Source organism: Bos taurus, chromosome 4, assembly GCF_002263795.3.
Source record: "Bos taurus isolate L1 Dominette 01449 registration number 42190680 breed Hereford chromosome 4, ARS-UCD2.0, whole genome shotgun sequence".
NCBI classification, from domain to species: Eukaryota; Metazoa; Chordata; class Mammalia; order Artiodactyla; family Bovidae; genus Bos; species Bos taurus.
In genome coordinates this window covers 107876870-107893431 of record NC_037331.1, presented here as the reverse complement: position 1 = coordinate 107893431, position 16562 = coordinate 107876870, and the positions used below count along the sequence as shown (strand labels likewise).

The window sequence follows — 16562 nt, the reverse complement described above, 5'->3', positions numbered from 1 at the left end:
CACACACACACACACATAAATGCACATTCTACTATACATCAGTATGCCTATACAGACCCCCTTTTAATTTTTCCTGTATTACCAGAACTGCTATCTTTGTCAAGTGACAAACTACTTACATGTTCAGGTTCTGGAACAAATGAGGTGCAAGCTAAGTATCGGGAGGAAGGAAGGAGAAGAAAAATTTCTGTGCATTGTGTGAATTAGCAGGCTGTTTCCTAGATCATTTTGGGAAAGCCTTCAAAAGAGAAATTCACATCTCTGTTTTTTCCTCCTTCTTAGAGACCAGCAATCTTTTTTATAGTGCTGTGCAACAAGAGAAAATAGATATTCCGCATGCTTTGGAGTGACTCAGGAGATGCTGCGATGGATATAAAAAGCTAACTGCCCTCAAGGCTGTGGCAGCCTAATTCATCCCTGCCAGAGGAAAGGCGTGTTTTTATGGGCCCCGGGACAAGGGTTAAGTTTATCTGCTTACCAGGACTCTCAGCTGGATGACTCAGTTACCAGATAAAATTTCTTATTAACGCAGAGAATTGCGCATATGGTTGGTGTGGTGCTCCTTTGCAGGAGAACACTGACCTAATGTGAAAAGGACTAGTTTATTTACAGTTACTGCATCGTGGAGACACAGAAACTACAGATGGAGGAGGAAACTGTATCTTATGTTAATCTTCTGGAAGATTCATGTACTTAGAATAGCATGAAATTGCTTAGTAGATTATAAAATTTCTTCTTTTTCTATGTACCTGTTTTCCAGATATATCATATGTAGTAGTGCTTACCTCATAATTACGATTGTCCACAATGATAGTATCTACATTTTTTAAGCAATAAATTCATTTATTTGAGGCTACAGACTAAACATATAGAGTTTGTCTTGGTTTAACAGCAAAAGATTATTTCAAATTTTAGTAAACAAATTTTTATTTCTAACTTTATGCTAGGGCTAAGATGAAAAAAGACAACAGTGGGAGTGGAGAACAGGGTATTGAGGAGATAATAGGGAATGATTGAGAGGAAGCAGTAGGCAGTGCCCCAGAACCGTAGTTTAGCCTTTCATCTAAGCAACTGAAGATTGCCTGCCCAACAGAAGAATAACTTGTTTCATGTTAGATTTTTTAAATATTAGGGTAAATATTTACAATAGGCTACTTAAAAACCCTGCAACATTCATGTTTAAGAAATGATGTGCTATAGTTTAAGTCATGGATGCAGAACTGAAATGACGTTAACTGCATGTCACAGGGATATGCACATCAGATTGATTTCGGTGGTAGTTTAGTGAGTAATCAGAAGAGATATATACATAGTAATACCTTCTTTGTTTTAGGTGATGAGCCTAGTTATCCCGGAAAGTTCCATTTAAATCAGAGCAGGTGGAATCCCGTAGCATTCACTCTCTATTCACTCTCTTTGTAGCTAGAAGTGGAAAATGTCTTTGTTTCCATGACTGTCTCTTTTCCCAGAAGTTCTGCTTAGCATTCCATGGCCAGCATGCTGGTCCTTAACAGATAGATGGCATAGAAATAAGATAATATCAGCATCTCTTCTGGGTCCACTAGGAGCCTTACCCTCTCAATATGTATGTGACTGTGTGTACTTCGCAGTATCAACAGCTGTGTCAAAATAGTTGAAGCACAGTAGAAATAAGACTATCTGAATTCAGAGTTCACTGATTACATTTTAATTCTAATTCTTCATCCAGGCTCCTCCATCCATGGGATTTGCCAGGCAAGAGTACTGGAGTGGGGTGCCATCGCCTTCTCCGACTAGAGATTTTAGTTGACTATAAAATTGACCCTATAGATTTTTGATTTTTTTCAAAACATCTGTATAAATGAAGGAAATTATTTCAGAAAGAGGAAGTTATCATTAAACAAATATTTTCTCCCTGATGGCATTCGGTTTACTATGATGCTTATGGAGATGGAATACAGTTAGCAAAATAGCAAGTGACCTCGCTTAAAACTAAACGTAAACCTGGGGATGATGAGGTGATCAGCTATTTTGTATACATGTATTAGCTGAAGGAAACTTACTACATTGCAAGAAGTAAGCTTTAAGTAATTAATGTCAACGCAGTAACAGTTTTAACATTTTCATTTGGCATTATAAAATGGTCCAATGCATAATCTAGAAACCAGAGTGTTAATGACCAAGTGCAAAATTTGCAATCAAAATGTCTCTATTCTCCCAGAAGGTGGGAAGGGGGTAATTAGCATAAACTATTTATATTGCACCAGATTGCAAAATCTAAGGATTGCACTGCAGCAAGCCTGATAGCCACCTATTATTAACTGGTCAATAAAAAATGAAGAGCATTTTATGCCACTAAACTTTGGGAAAATAATGCACCCGAAGTGCTACAAATAGCCGAACCTAATCCATCCAGACATGGGAGCCATGAGTTTCATTTATCATTTTAGACAAGAATATGCAGCTAAGACTTGTTTTATGGCTGAAGCAAAAGCAAGAAATATTGTTTGTAGTATAGAAAGCAAATCATCATGACGCAAGATAGGATAATAGCTTTTAAAACTAATCACAAGTACAGAAATACTAATCTTCTGGGAACAGAGCAGAGGTTTTGAAAATTGTTTTCAGCTTGCCCAGTGGTGGGAATGGAAGGGGATGAGAGAAAGAGGATGTGGGTTCCACGTTCTGGTGCCTCATAACCACGTTCCAACGAGTGGGAAGAATGACTGCTTGGCGCTCTCTCAATGCTCAGCTTTAGTAGGACATCGTGTATGTTATAGAATTTTTGGCCAGGGTGAAAATATCTGGTGCTTTTTCAGTAGGGTGGGCAGGAAAGCAGATGTGAATTTTTTCATTCATCTACCAAGCAGTCAATTAACTTCAATAGATAACATTTACCCAAACTGTAAGATACTTTCAAACTCTATTTCCAAATAGCTAGTGGTTCCTGAATATGATACAAATCATACTTCAGTTTTCATTTTGCACTAAATACCAGCTGTGTTGAAGATGTCATATTTTGGGTTTTCTAAACCACAAATGATCCATCTTTCCATTTCTCAAGATCTCAGATGACATGAGAGGTTTGGAGACAACAATGACCTCTTGTAGTAGATTTATCCACATTATTTATACAGACCATGATTTTATGTTAATTTTACTTATAAATATGTTCCTGACTCTTCAAAGAATTTAATTTTCAGCAGAGATAGTTGAATAAAATTATGTAAACACACACACACAAGTATGTGTTTTATTTTTTCTATTCAGCTCTCCTTGGCATTCACTTTCTGATATAGAGAAATATAAATACATGCAAATCTGCTCTTGCTATCCCTGTGTATTTATGTAGAAGAAAAAATAACACATTTCCACATTTAACTATTGTGTTTTTTGTTTATATGGAAAAATATGTTCTTTCCCCAGGGGTCTCTCATTGATATAGTTTGAGAACCTACAGGCCAGGTAATCAAGGAAATATTAGTATTCGTGGTAGATCTGTAATGAAAGATAACACTGTTACTACAACCAGGCTTGAAATGTTTAACTAAAAAATTCAAAGCCCAGGGTAAATCAAAAAAGCATTTCATTATCCTGGGCCTGAGCTCAGTCGTTGTCCTATTCTCTGTCATGACCAGGGCAGCTGAAGTTAAGCGTTATCAAGGATTTCAAATAGCAGCCTGAGGGGAAGCAAGGGAAACTCCTGGTATGCAGCAAGAGTTCTAAGAAGAAGTGAGCATCAGTGCTAAAAAGATTGTTTGGGGTCACAAAGGAAGGATCTTTAATCTCTAGATAAAAAATGTGAATTTTGATCTACGGGTAATGTTAACCTGTTAGAAAATTTTGAATGAGATATCGTAATACAATTTAGAAAGTTAGTGGCATGGCTGTGTGCAAGCTGAATTGAAGGATGGAAAATTTCATGATAGTAATAAAAGAACCGGTTACAGGATTCTTGGAAGGATAACTCTTCAGTCATCTTTTCCATCAAGAACCTGAGAAAGAAATAGAGACCTTGGAAAACAGACTTCAAGTGTGCGCTTGATGATGCTTGGTTACTCACCAGAGGTGAAGCCTGGAAACTGTAACTGTTCAGCTAACAGATGTCTGTAACATGTTTACCAGTCAATTGAGGTAGTATAGGTTGAAGAGTGCAACCTGAGAGAGAGAGTTTCTGACCCTCAGACCTTGCGGTCTGTGAAGTGGATGCCCTTATAGGTGGAATAGGACAGGTGGGAAGCCCCTTGGAAGTTGACCTTCTCCAGCGTGAACTCTCCTGTGGAGGTGGTAACTCAGCTGGATCTGGAAGATGAACTAGGAACTAGCCAGAATCAAGAGAGTGTTTTGTTCTGAGTGTTCAAGACCAGAGGTGAAACTCTTAGGTTTGGAATGTCAAAGGGTAGGTAATACCGAAAGTCCTGATCACACATGCACACTTGCACCATTTACATGTTTCCTATAAGAGGCTCGTAGAATGCACTAGTCATTTGGGGTAGGCCCGTCTCTGCGGCCTCTTCTGCTGCTGACTTGCGGCCGGTGTGTCAAGGACCTCCGGCAAAAAGAATCGCTTCCAGTCTGGATATGCTGACCTCTCCAGTGAGGGTATGGACTGCCTGGACTTTTATTGCTACAACTTTTACTGGGGTATTATAGTTTAAAACAGTTGGGAGTCTTAGTGTAGACCCTTTTCATTGCCTCCCTAGTTTTCTGTCAAATACTAACAAGCTTGTGTACATTGCTCACTTTTCAGGTATAAATATGTCCCTTCCTCTTCTTTTTTTTATTTTTTTAAACTTTTCATTCAAAGAACATGTTCAAAAACAAGCTTTGTGTAAATATGTTTATGACATCTCTTAATAACATATTTGCAGTTTGACATAGATGAAAATGTTCTGTTCAAACAAGTTTTCTTTCTTTCTTTTTTTTTTTCTAAGGAGGTGGAGGTAGGCATCTTTGGAAACACTTTACAAGGGAGAGTGAGGGGAGGGGATAGTTCCAGCGCTGAAGTTTGCAATCTTGTGATGTGTTCTGAGAATCTAAAGTGCTTCTAGAATATAAAGTTGGTGGGAGTTGTGGATGCAACTTACAAGTGAGTATTAGAGGAGATAGGACTTTAGTTTGTAGATTCTGGAGAGCTAATACTTCAAGAGAACATTAGCATGATCAGATTTGAGATGTAGAGTGCTTTCTCCTGTAATCAGATAGCAAACTACTTGGTTACAGAAAACCAGGCAGGAGGCCAGTGGGGTCACCCCGGTGAGGAAGGTGATGACTCAATTAAGGCCATAGCGAGGAGGATGGAGAGCACATTATTTGAGGAAAAATCTGGAGCCTTATTATCTTGCCACTGCAAGAGGCATGATTTCTTTCTCACCGAAACAGGCTGCCATTAAACTGTGACTCGCTAGGCCTTGTTGAAATTTAAATAGGGTCCCTGTAGTATTGTTTTCCACAGGCTGCCAAGATCCAGCCAGGTACAGTCTTTGTTTGTCAATACAGTATATTCTGATACCATAAAGCCTCAGGTCTTTAATTTCTCTGGTGTCTCATTGTACTTCACATCAATCACTTGAATTATTTTATCGGCTTATTGAAACATACTTTGATATCGCTGGGCTGTTGGCAGGTTATTGTTTCTGTTCTCTCCTGATCCAGTGATTTCCTTCATAGGCTGCATTGGGTCTTCTGTCTTTAAATTAGAGCATCCGACAATTGGACCAGAGAATTTCATCTTCTGAAGCTTAAGGATAATGTCTAAATTTTTTGAGACCCTCGTGTTTAATTTGTTTCAGTTGGCTACATGCTTGGAATTCTCGAACAGCAGGATAAATGTGTATCTTGGTTTACATGGGATAGTCCTGTTTTGTGCCTGTATCCTTGGTGTAATCATTTATAATATTCCCTTTTACTTTCAAGGGTGTCTCAGCTTGTGCATTAAATTGTATGGTCACCCTGTCTATCAGGGATAGCCACAAAGAAATTGTCCATTTATGCACCTCCAAAATTCAATTTATGAAGAGTCGATGCAATTAAAATATGCTGACAGCCACTGTCCCTGCCGTAGACTTCATGCATGCTGTATCTAAGTCTTTTTGAGGACAAATGGAGAAAAACGTGTCATTTGTTTACCAAAAGGCTTTGATTTCTGTAATAGAAAAATGAAATTGCTTCTCCTTTTGGTGTTATATATCCTTCAGCCAGTCTTGTCATGATTCTATTAAGGCAGATAACGCAAAGCCAAGTTTTTCATTTGTTCTCTAAACAAAATAGACACAATTATTATTTAACCTATTAGAGTGGAAACCAGAGAATCTCATGTAGACTGTTAGAAGTGAAAGAGATCTTGAAAAACAGGTTGGGAATTCAGTCCGTCCCTTGCCTTCATAGATGACTCACCTGTGTCACAAGGGGGACATGTGACTTGTATATGGTTCTGTGGTTGTTAAGGGAGTATACTATACTATAGTTGGGCTTTTCTGGTGCTCAGTGGTAAAGAATCCACCTGCCAATGCAGGAGACACAGGTTCGATCCCTGGGTCAGGAAAACCCCTTGGAGAAAGAAATGGCAACTTACCCCAGTAATACCCCAGTAGTCTTGCCTGGGAAATCCCATGGACGGAGGAGCCTGGTGGGCTACAGTCCGTGGAGGTTGCAAAGAGTCAGACAGGACTTAACGACAGAACACCAACAAAACTGCACTGTAGTCAGGTCTCCAGTGTATTCACCCAGGGTTTCAGGGTTCTTTGTGCTACCCTTAATCCAGATGAAGAGCCAAAAGCAGTTACTATTCCACCACTCCCCTTTGCTGACAAAAAAAGGCCCATGTAAAATACCCTGCCTTGGATGTAGGACATGTATAGAAATCAATTAGAAATTGATTTTTAACATTTTATATGTTACAGAATGTGGCATGGTAGATAACACACTTGTGTTATGTATGCACAAATATGTTACTTAAAATATTTTCTCTATAGATCTAATAGGATTGTAGCAACATTTTTTTAGAGTTACAAACACTGAATCTTTGATGGATCACAGCCAACAGAAAATGCGTTAGCCTCTGAGAGTAGCTTTCGCTCTTTAGAGAAGGGTAGATGTGTTCTAAAATAAGGAAACTTGCCCTCGAGTATGCACACGCTCCCTCTCATTGCCCTCTGAAACTCATGGTCCATCCTTGTATAAATCCCCTGTATTTATAATGTCTTCACATGTAACACCAACAGAAAGTGGGCTTTTTTCTAAGGACAGCGGTTCTCTGCAGCCATAGTCGTGCTATTGAATGTTTTGTCTTTTCTCCTGCTTTTTCTAGAAGGGGCCCCAGAAGTAAGAGTGGGTGACGTCACTGTTCTTTGCTATTTCTAGACCTGTGTGATCCACTGGCCACCTGAGCACTTGACACGTAGCTAGCCTAACAAGGTGTGCCATCACTGTGAAATACATTGAGGATTTTGAAGACCAAGCAGGAAAAAAAAAAGAATGTAAAGTATCTTTATTTTTCCAGCTTTATTAAGATACTTGATATATATAACACTGTGTACATTTAAGGTATATAACATGATTTAATACACATCCATATTGCAAAATGAGTACCCTAATAAGAGTTAGTTAGCAGGTCCATCACCTCACATGATTTTTTTTGTTTGTTGTTGTGACAGAACATTTACGGTCTACTTTTAGTAACTTCCAAGCATGTAGTTCAGTATTGTTAGCTATAGTCACCCTGCTGTCCATTAGATATTTAGAACTTATCATTTATCTGGAAGTTTGTACTTTTTGACCAGTGTCTCTCTACTTCCCTATCCCCCCAACTGACATTCTCCTCTCTCTCTCTCTTTTTCTTTTTTTTTGAGTTTAGAATCATTTTATTTGTTTATTTTTAAACTTCTTTATTTTGTAATGGGGTATAGCCAATTAGCAAGATTGTTATAGTTTCAGATGAACAGCAGACGTATGCAGCCATCTATATTCATGTATCCGTTTTCCCCTAAACTCCCCTCCCATCCAGGCTGCCATGTAACGTTGAGCAGAGTTCCATGTACTGTATGGTAAATCTTGTTGGTTGTCCATTTCAAATGGAGCAGTACGTACATGGCATTCCACTCTTCTTTGAGTTTAGTTTTTTTTTAATTTTACTTGTGAGGTCATACAATGTTTATCTGTCTTTATCTGATTTATCTCACTTAGCATCTCAAGCCTCCAGCTTCATCCATGTTGTCACAAATGGTAGAATTTCCTTCTTTCTTGTGTCTGAATATTGTTCCATTGTGCGTATGTTTGTGTGTATTATATATATAATACGCAGATACATATATATGTATCTCACATATTTTCTAATCTTTTTTATGCATTCATCTGTTGACAGACACTTAGACTGTTTCCATGTCTTGACTATTGTGAATAATGCTGCAGTGAACATCGGAATGTGGTTATCTCTTTGAGACCATGACTTCTTTTGTATATTACCCAGAAGGAGCAGAAGAAAGATGGCTGGATCATATAGAAGTTCTGTGTTTAATTTTTTGAAAGTGAAGTGAAAGTGAAAATTGCTCAGTTGTGTCCAACTCTTTGAGACTCCATGGGCTATACAGTCCATGGAATTCTCCAGGCCAGAATACTAGAGTGGGTAGCCTTTCCCTTCTCCAAGGGATCTTCCCAACCCAGGGATTGAGCCCAGGTCTCCCACATGGCAGGCGGATTCTTTACCAGCTGAGCCACAAGGGAAGCCATAATTTTTTGAGAGCCTTTCATACTGTTTTCCATAGTGGCCACACCAATTTCATTCCCATCAACAGCGTGTAAGAGTTCCCTTTTCTTCACATCCTTACTAATCTTACTTACTACTTACTTACTTACTAATCTTTCATCCTTTTGATAACAGCCATTCTGACTGGTGTGAGGTGGTATCTCATTGTGGTTTTGATTTGCACTTCTCTGATGGTTAGTGATGTTGAACTTCTTTTTACATGCCTTTTGGCCATCTACATGTCCCCTTTGGAAAAATGTTTATTCGGTTCTTCTGCCCATTTTTTAACTGCTTGGTTTACTTGTTTATTTGTTTTGATGTTAACTTGTATGAGCCTTTCATATATTTGGGATATTAACCCTTTATCAGTCATATCATTTGCAAATATTTTCTCCTATTCAGTAGGTTGTATTTTCATTTTGTGAATGGTTTCCTTTGCTGCAAAAAATCTTTTAAGTCTCATTAGGTCTCATTTGTTTAGTTTTGCTTTTACTTCCTTTGCTTTAATAGATAGATCCACAAAGAAAATCATTGGAGGGTTTTGAGCAGAAGGGTGCAAAATCTGATTTACATTTTGACAGGGTTATTTTTGTTACTATATTGAGAATAGATTGTGGAGAAATAAGGGCAAAAGCAGAGCTCTTTTGGAGGCCACTGCAGTCTTTCCCGTGAGCTATAATGGTGGCTCATATTCTCTGACAGATTTTGGTGGCCATGGTTGTGATGGGGTTGTAGGTAGTGAAGAGGGGAGAAATTTTGGATGTATACTGAACTGAGACTTCCCTGGTGGCTCAGATGGTAAAATAGATGCCTGCAACACCAGAGACCTGTGTTTGATCCCTAGGTCAGGAAGATCCCCTGGAGAAGGGAATGGCAACCCACTGCAGTATTCTTGCCCGGATAATTCCATGGACAGAGGAGCTTGGTTGGCTGCAGACCATAGGGTCTCAAAGAGTCGGGACAACTGAGTGACTTTCACTGAACTTAGGACCAATAGAATTTTTTTACAGAGTATAAGAGAGAGGAGTTAAGAATGAACCCTGGGAGTTTGGGGTAGAATAGCTTTTGTGGGGAAAACAGTGGGAGAGCATGATTCAGGGAAAGATCAGGTTAACCTGGAGATCTCTGTTGGATTCCAAATGCAGATGTCAAGTAAACATTGAATATGGGAGCCTGGAGTTGAGGAGAAAGGGTCTGGATTGACGATAGACTGTTAGAAAGTGTTGACATTGTTGATATTTAAAGCCACAAGGCTGTCAGAGAACACCAAGGCAGTATGTAATGACAGAAGAGAATTAAGGACCTTACTCTGGGCTATTCCAAAGTTGTTATGTTGGTTCCTGAGAGGAAGCAACCAATGAGATCAAAGAAATATGGTTTTGCTGGAAGCCCATATTTCTGTGAGAGACTGTATCTGGGAGGAGGTAAAAATAACCTTGTGTCAGATGTTGCTGATGGATCAAATATTATCAGAACTGATAACTGCTCAGAATGGCTTTCCATGTAATGCTAATAAAAGTCAGGACTTTACAGTGGCATACTAAGGCTCTTTTCAGATCTAACATTTAGATTTTACTCTGATTCCTCCTAATTTTGCATTCAGTTCTCATGACTACCCTTCTGACACTCTTTGAACAGAGGAATGGGTAAAGAAGATGTGGAACATGAACATATATGCCATGGAATATTACTCAGCCATTCAGCGGAGCAAAATTGGGTCATTTTGTGGAGGTGTGGATGGACACAGAGTCTACCACACAGAGTGAAGTCAGAAAGTGAAAGTGAAAGTTGCTCAGTTGTGTCCAGCTCTTTGTGATCCCATGGTCTATGCTGTCCATGGCATTCTCCAGGCCAGAATACTGGAGTGGGTAGCCTTTCCCTTTTCCAGGGGATCTTCCCAACCCAGGGATCAAACCCAGGTCTCCCATGTTGCAGGTGGTTTCTTTACCAGATGAGCCACAAGGGAAGCCCAAGAGTACTGGAGCAGGTAGCCTATCCCTTCTCCAGCAGATCTTCCCAACCTAGGAATCAAACTGGAGTCTCCTGGATTGCAGGCGGATTCTTTACCAACTGAGCTATCAGGGAAGCCCAGAAAGAGACAGACAAATATTGTGTATTAATACATATATATGGAATCTAGAAAAATGGTACAGATGAACCCATCTGTAGGGCAGGAATACATATCTAGACCTAAAGAATAGACGTGTGGACATGGGTGGTGGTTTGTCTTGTTTACTGATCTATCCTAAGTGTTTAGTACCTGATAGTCAGTAAGTGATCAGCAAATATATATCGCCCAGGGTAACACATGTGAAATAAGTTATTGTTTTCAAAAGCTGCCAACTATGGGAATCCTTGCCAAGCATAGAAGTACTGTTTTGTACATTTTAGATGACATTAACTCAGCCTAATAATCAGCTTCTTGACTCTGGTTATTTATTCAGTTTTCCCTGACTTGTGTGAGTTGATGAAGCTCAGAAATGCTTACTGTCTGCTGTGTCGCACGCGCTGCAGCTGGTGTCTGTGTTTCTCAGGTCTCCTCTAGAAGGAGAATGAGAGACACAGGTGTACCAGCAGTCGTAACAAAGTCTGACTGTGTGTGCTGTAAGGAATAATCTGGGGGTTTTGAAGATCAGTCTGGTGCAGACACATGCGGACTCAGAGTTAGCCAAGGAGAGGCATTTGAAATTAAATGGCTGTTTGGCTCACAGGTCCTAAAGGGGAAAGGCATGCAGGAGGCCGTGCAGGGGCCTTATGGGCGGAGGCGCAGGGTCTGAGCTTAACCAAGCAGGTGGGGAGCCGGGAGACAGCAAGGCCCCGTGAGCAAGTGCCTTTGCGGGGTTTAGAGTAGGGACACAGCAGGAGTGTGAGGGGCTGTCACTTGGTGTGTTCTAGTGTCACTAGGTCAGTCAGAGGAGGGCAGGGAGGGAAACTTGTGGTAGAGACCAGTCTTACCACCCTGGTGTACCTGGTCCTTGGAGTCAGGGGCTTACAGTCTGTGGAAATGCTGAGGCATCCAGAAAATACTGTTTTGAAAATTTATATTACACTGGGTGGTGTTAGAAGTAATGTACCAGGTTTTAGATCCACATAGAAAAGATGTCCTGGCTGTCTGTAAACAGCCTACTTTAGCCTGAAAAGTCCTTCCCAGTGGCATTGTTGTCCTAAAGGCAGACATCTAGGCTTGTAAAGTGAAGTGAAAGTATTAATCACTCAGGCATGTCTGACTTTTGGGGACCCCATGGACTGTAGCCTGCCAGGCTCCTGTGTCCATGGAATTCTCCAGGCAAGATACTGAAGTGGATTGCCATTCCCATCTCCAGGGTATCCTTCTGACCCAGGGATCAAACCCGGGTCTCCTGCGTGGCATACAGATTCTTTACTATCTGAGCCACCAGGGAAGCCCTATTTAAATATACAGGGCTGGTGTCTGTGTTCTTTCTTCTATCTCTTTGAATGTCCTATTTCCAGCCAGAGCTAGACAACTACAGAAGCAGCTCCTGGCTGGCTCCTCCTGCCCCCTGCAGCTTACGTTGATCCTCTAATGTTTTTATAATCAGTCTTGCTAAATACTTCCTGTAGAGAAAATGAGTAGTGATGAGAAGTAATCTTGCTGCTTCTTTATTCTGAAAAATTCAGTGACTGATTTACAGATACTGCTTATTCATCATGATATGCCAGTGTGGAAGATGGGGATTAAATTTCAGCCTCAAAGGTTATGGGATCCCTCAAGGCTTGGAGTATAGTAATGAAAAATTGAGAACCTAAAATAAGGGATTTCAGAATCTGCATAGTGAATAAACTATTTTATCATCAGGTATTTGTTCTGCTGTGAATTTAGGATTATGTAGATAGGACTGTGCCGTGTGCTTTTTACTAGAGCTTTAGAACTTTCTCTACTGTATCTTCCATTGCTGTTCAGTTGCTCAGTCATGTCTGACTCTTTGCAAACCCATGGACTATAGCATACCAGGCTTCCCTGTCCTTTACTATCCCCTGGAGTTTGCTCAGACTTATATCCACTGAGTCAGTGATGCCATCCAACCATCTCATCCTCTGTCACCCCCTTCTCCTCCGTCCCTCAATCTTTCCCAGCATCAGTTTCTTTTCCAATGAATTGGCTCATCGTATCAGGTGGCCAAAGTATTGGAGCTTTAGCATCGGTCCTTCTAGTGAATATTCAGGGTGATTGCCTTTAGGATGGACTGGTGTCTTTCTTATATTGTCTTTCTTTTCAGTTTAAGGCAAATTCTCTTCGATTCTTCTGAGTTCCTATATAACTTCTGAGCCCTTCCCCTCTGGTCTGGAGTGTGACTATTTAAGATTTTTCAAGCACTGCTAAAAGCCATTACCTAACTTGACACCCCAAAGGCTTGTAGGTCACCCCTTTCTTCTGAAGACTAAGATGTCTTAATCTTTGCCTGTGTATTAGGAGTAATACATGTCTTCCTAGAGTGCATGGTCTTCCTCTGCCTCAAATCTAATTCTCAGAGTTCCAGAAAGATCTCCAAAAAAAAAAAATTAGATCTTCTAGATGTGTGGTATACTTGTCTTAAAATACTATAGTTTTGACACAAAGTATCATATTCAAAATCAAAATTCATATTCTCCCTACACTCTGAAAAGGTCAAAAATATGAAACTCATTCCCAACCTTGCGATTCTTCTGTGTAGTTTACTTTTGTGTTGTTATGAATCCCCCTTCTGATGTATATATTCTTATATTATGGTAGTTAATCTAGTTCTTCCTTTGGCTGACTGGTCCTTTCTTGCGGTGTCTTCACTTCATTCATCAAGCACTTGAGTGTCTTGCATGTGTTAGGCACTATGAGGAGGACCAGGGTCACAACCTGTGAGCTGCACAGCCTTTGGCTTTATGGCGACTTACGCCACTTACTGTTCCTCCAGGAACTGAGCGGGTTGTACCGGTGCAGGGCTGTCATGCTATTCTCCTAAAATCATGATTTCTTCAAGGCACATGTTATTTGAGCTTTTAAAATGTACTATTTAAAAACTAATAGCCAAATAGTTCTTATCTTTAAATAAGTTCTACTTTACTTCAGGTAGAGTGAGTAGTGTAATTGTCAGTTCTTATTACATGTAAAGTTTTCTTGTGTCGACCTAAAAAACAGTCGCAACCTTAAAGTTGAGAGTTATGTTTTATCTGGTGGGAATTTTTAGGACTTCAAGCCCAGGAGACAGCATCTCAGGTGGCTCTGAGAGAACTGCTCTGAGGAGGGGAGGAGCCAGGTTATATAGAAGTTTTTCAGCAAAGGGCAGGTAGTCTGAACACCAAAAGGTTAATTAAAGAAAATTTAATTAAATTTAAAAAGTTAAAAAACTAATTAAAGAAAACCAAGTGGCTCAGACAGTAAAGAACCTGCCTGCAGTGTGGGAGATCTGGGCTCAATCCCTGCGTCGGGAAGATCCCCTGGAGAAGGAAATGGCAACCCAGTCCAGTATTCTAATCTGGAAAATCCCATGGATCTAGGAGTCTGGCAGGCTATAGTCCATGGGTTGCAAAAAGTCAGACAAAACTGAGCAGCTAACAACAGCAACAGATAGCCTAAGTTAAGGAATTTAACAGTTTTCTGTGCATTGGAAGATGCAAGAGTCTGGGCTCACTGAAATCATTCCTCCCATATGCCTCTCAGCTCTCTGAGGCCAGGATACTGCGTTGGTCATTGATCACACCTTGAGTTCCTCGATGCTCACCATAGGGAGTGGCTGCAGCCTGAAGGGAGAAGGCAGTGGCACCCCACTCCAGTACTCTTGCCTGGAAAATCCCATGGATGGAGGAGCCTGGAAGGCTGCAGTCCATGGGGTCGCTGAGGGTCAGACACGACTGAGCGACTTCACTTTCACTTTTCACTTGCATGCATTGGAGAAGGAAATGGCAACCCACTCCAGTGTTCTTGCCTGGAGAATCCCAGAGACAGGGCAGCCTGCTGGGCTGCCATCTGTGGGGTCGCACAGAGTCAGACACGACTGAAGTGACTCAGCAGCAGCAGCCTGAAGGCTGCCAGATTGAACAGGTACTGTTCTCCTTCCTGAGTGCCTCTCGGGCTCAGGGATTCGTATTTGGAGAGCAGGAATCACTGATGACTGTGACATTCTTGTTTACTGATATGGCAGGAAATACTCTATTTCTTACTTACAATATTTTGATTAATCTCTCCAGCTTTTCCTTTTTCATGATCAGTATAGCAGCTTTGACTCTGTTGATGCATGAGAAGATCAGGCTGACTAGCCAAAGGAAAGAGACCAGGCAACATCTCTCTTTCATTCTCCTTAAGAGCTTCATTCTCCTTAAGAGCTTTGGCCAAAGGAGACTGTGACCCTGCACCCTTCCACTGCTCCGTGGCCATTCTTCAACCATTGTTCTTATAAGTTAGGAAAGCATCACAGTAATTTTATATATAAATATCATGGAAATGTGTTATCCACAATAGGGAAATGTTTAAATAAACTACACTGTAATGATAGGAAATGCTTTCTTTAAAGTGTTAAGTGAAAAAAATAGCATATCAAATGACATGTAACAATAATAAACATATTAATAATAATATAAATGTAATAATACCAAAAATAATACAGTGGAAGAGCGGCTGACGTGTTTTAAGCAATCACTGTGTTATGAACATGTTTTAAGTCTTTGCACTTATTAACCCATTTAGTGTCCTCATTTAATCCCCAGAACAACCCTATCAATTGGCCATTGTTAGCCAGTTTTTCCATGCAAACAGAAAAATGTGGTACAGGGAATTTAGGCAACTTGCTAGGTTCAGTGAAGACAGTTCAGGTCTTTAACATACTTGGATTGTGGTGGGGGGCAATGACAGACCTCAGACCTGTAAAAGAGGCTCCTTCACTGTTGGGTGCTATGTGTCATCAATGTGGCCACAGGGATGCTATATGGGTAGATGGGAGCAGCACCAGCTGTGGATTTGGGAAGACTTCCACGTGGAAGAAACATGGAGCAGAGTTTTAAAGGAAGAGTTGGTTAGTTTTCCAGCTGAATAGGCAAATGGGAAAAACTTACGATTGGTACCAAAAATGTTGCTCTCAGAAGCTGACTGCTACGTAACCAATCATGGGACTTAATCTGAACAACACAGTCATTGTCTGCTGTTTCTTCATGGCTTATCTAACAAAAGAGAGTATTCAAAGCTCTATGGAAGTATTCAATGCTATTTAATCATTTTAAATTCCTTAAATATGTGACTGCCGATTTTCCTGTGGTTTCTCAGGTAGATATGATCGTGACCTTGGGAGGACTTGCTGGACGCTTTGACCAGATCATGGCATCTGTGAGCACTTTGTTCCAAGCGCCTCAAATAACTTCTTTGCCAGTTATAATAATCCAAGAGGAATCTCTCATCTACCTGCTCCAACCGGTAAGTGAGGATTAAATAGACTGTCTGCACTTTGCTTCTACAAAACCTGTAAGATTTTTGTAGATAAGGCGAAAGCATCTGCCCAGTTTATGTGTTTCAACTGAGTGAAGTTGACAAGTTTGACTGCCTCTGGTCACTGAGGGGGAAATAGGTGGAAGAGAAGCTGTAAAATTTTCATTTTGTTGTACTTAGAAAAAAAAAATCAAAGAAAGAAAATAAGGTTTTCAATTAAGTTGATTAAGAATTAAATTTAGCATTTTTGCATTTTGAGCAGCTGCATATGAGTGTCACTTGAGAAAAATCTCATCAGAGGAAGCACAAAGCTTGGCAAATATTTCAAATGGAATTCTCAGATATTTTCAGTGTTGTCGTAATTGGAAACTGTATTTGATTTTGTGAAGTACTTAAAGTCTTTAGCTTTTACTGTTCATAAGTTGCTTGCTT

General features: G+C 40.2%; 1 protein-coding gene across 3 annotated transcripts in view; it reads left to right on the top strand.

The window, feature by feature from the left end:
* Positions 1-16562, top strand: part of TPK1 (thiamin pyrophosphokinase 1) — a 382700-nt gene that overhangs the window by 207715 nt on the left and 158423 nt on the right. For all 3 annotated transcript variants that reach the window (XM_024990934.2, NM_001080370.1, XM_005205899.3), the window contains exon 7: positions 15972-16118. In XM_024990934.2, the coding sequence (XP_024846702.1) occupies positions 15972-16118 (147 nt within the window). The remainder of the gene's footprint in view (positions 1-15971; positions 16119-16562) is intronic.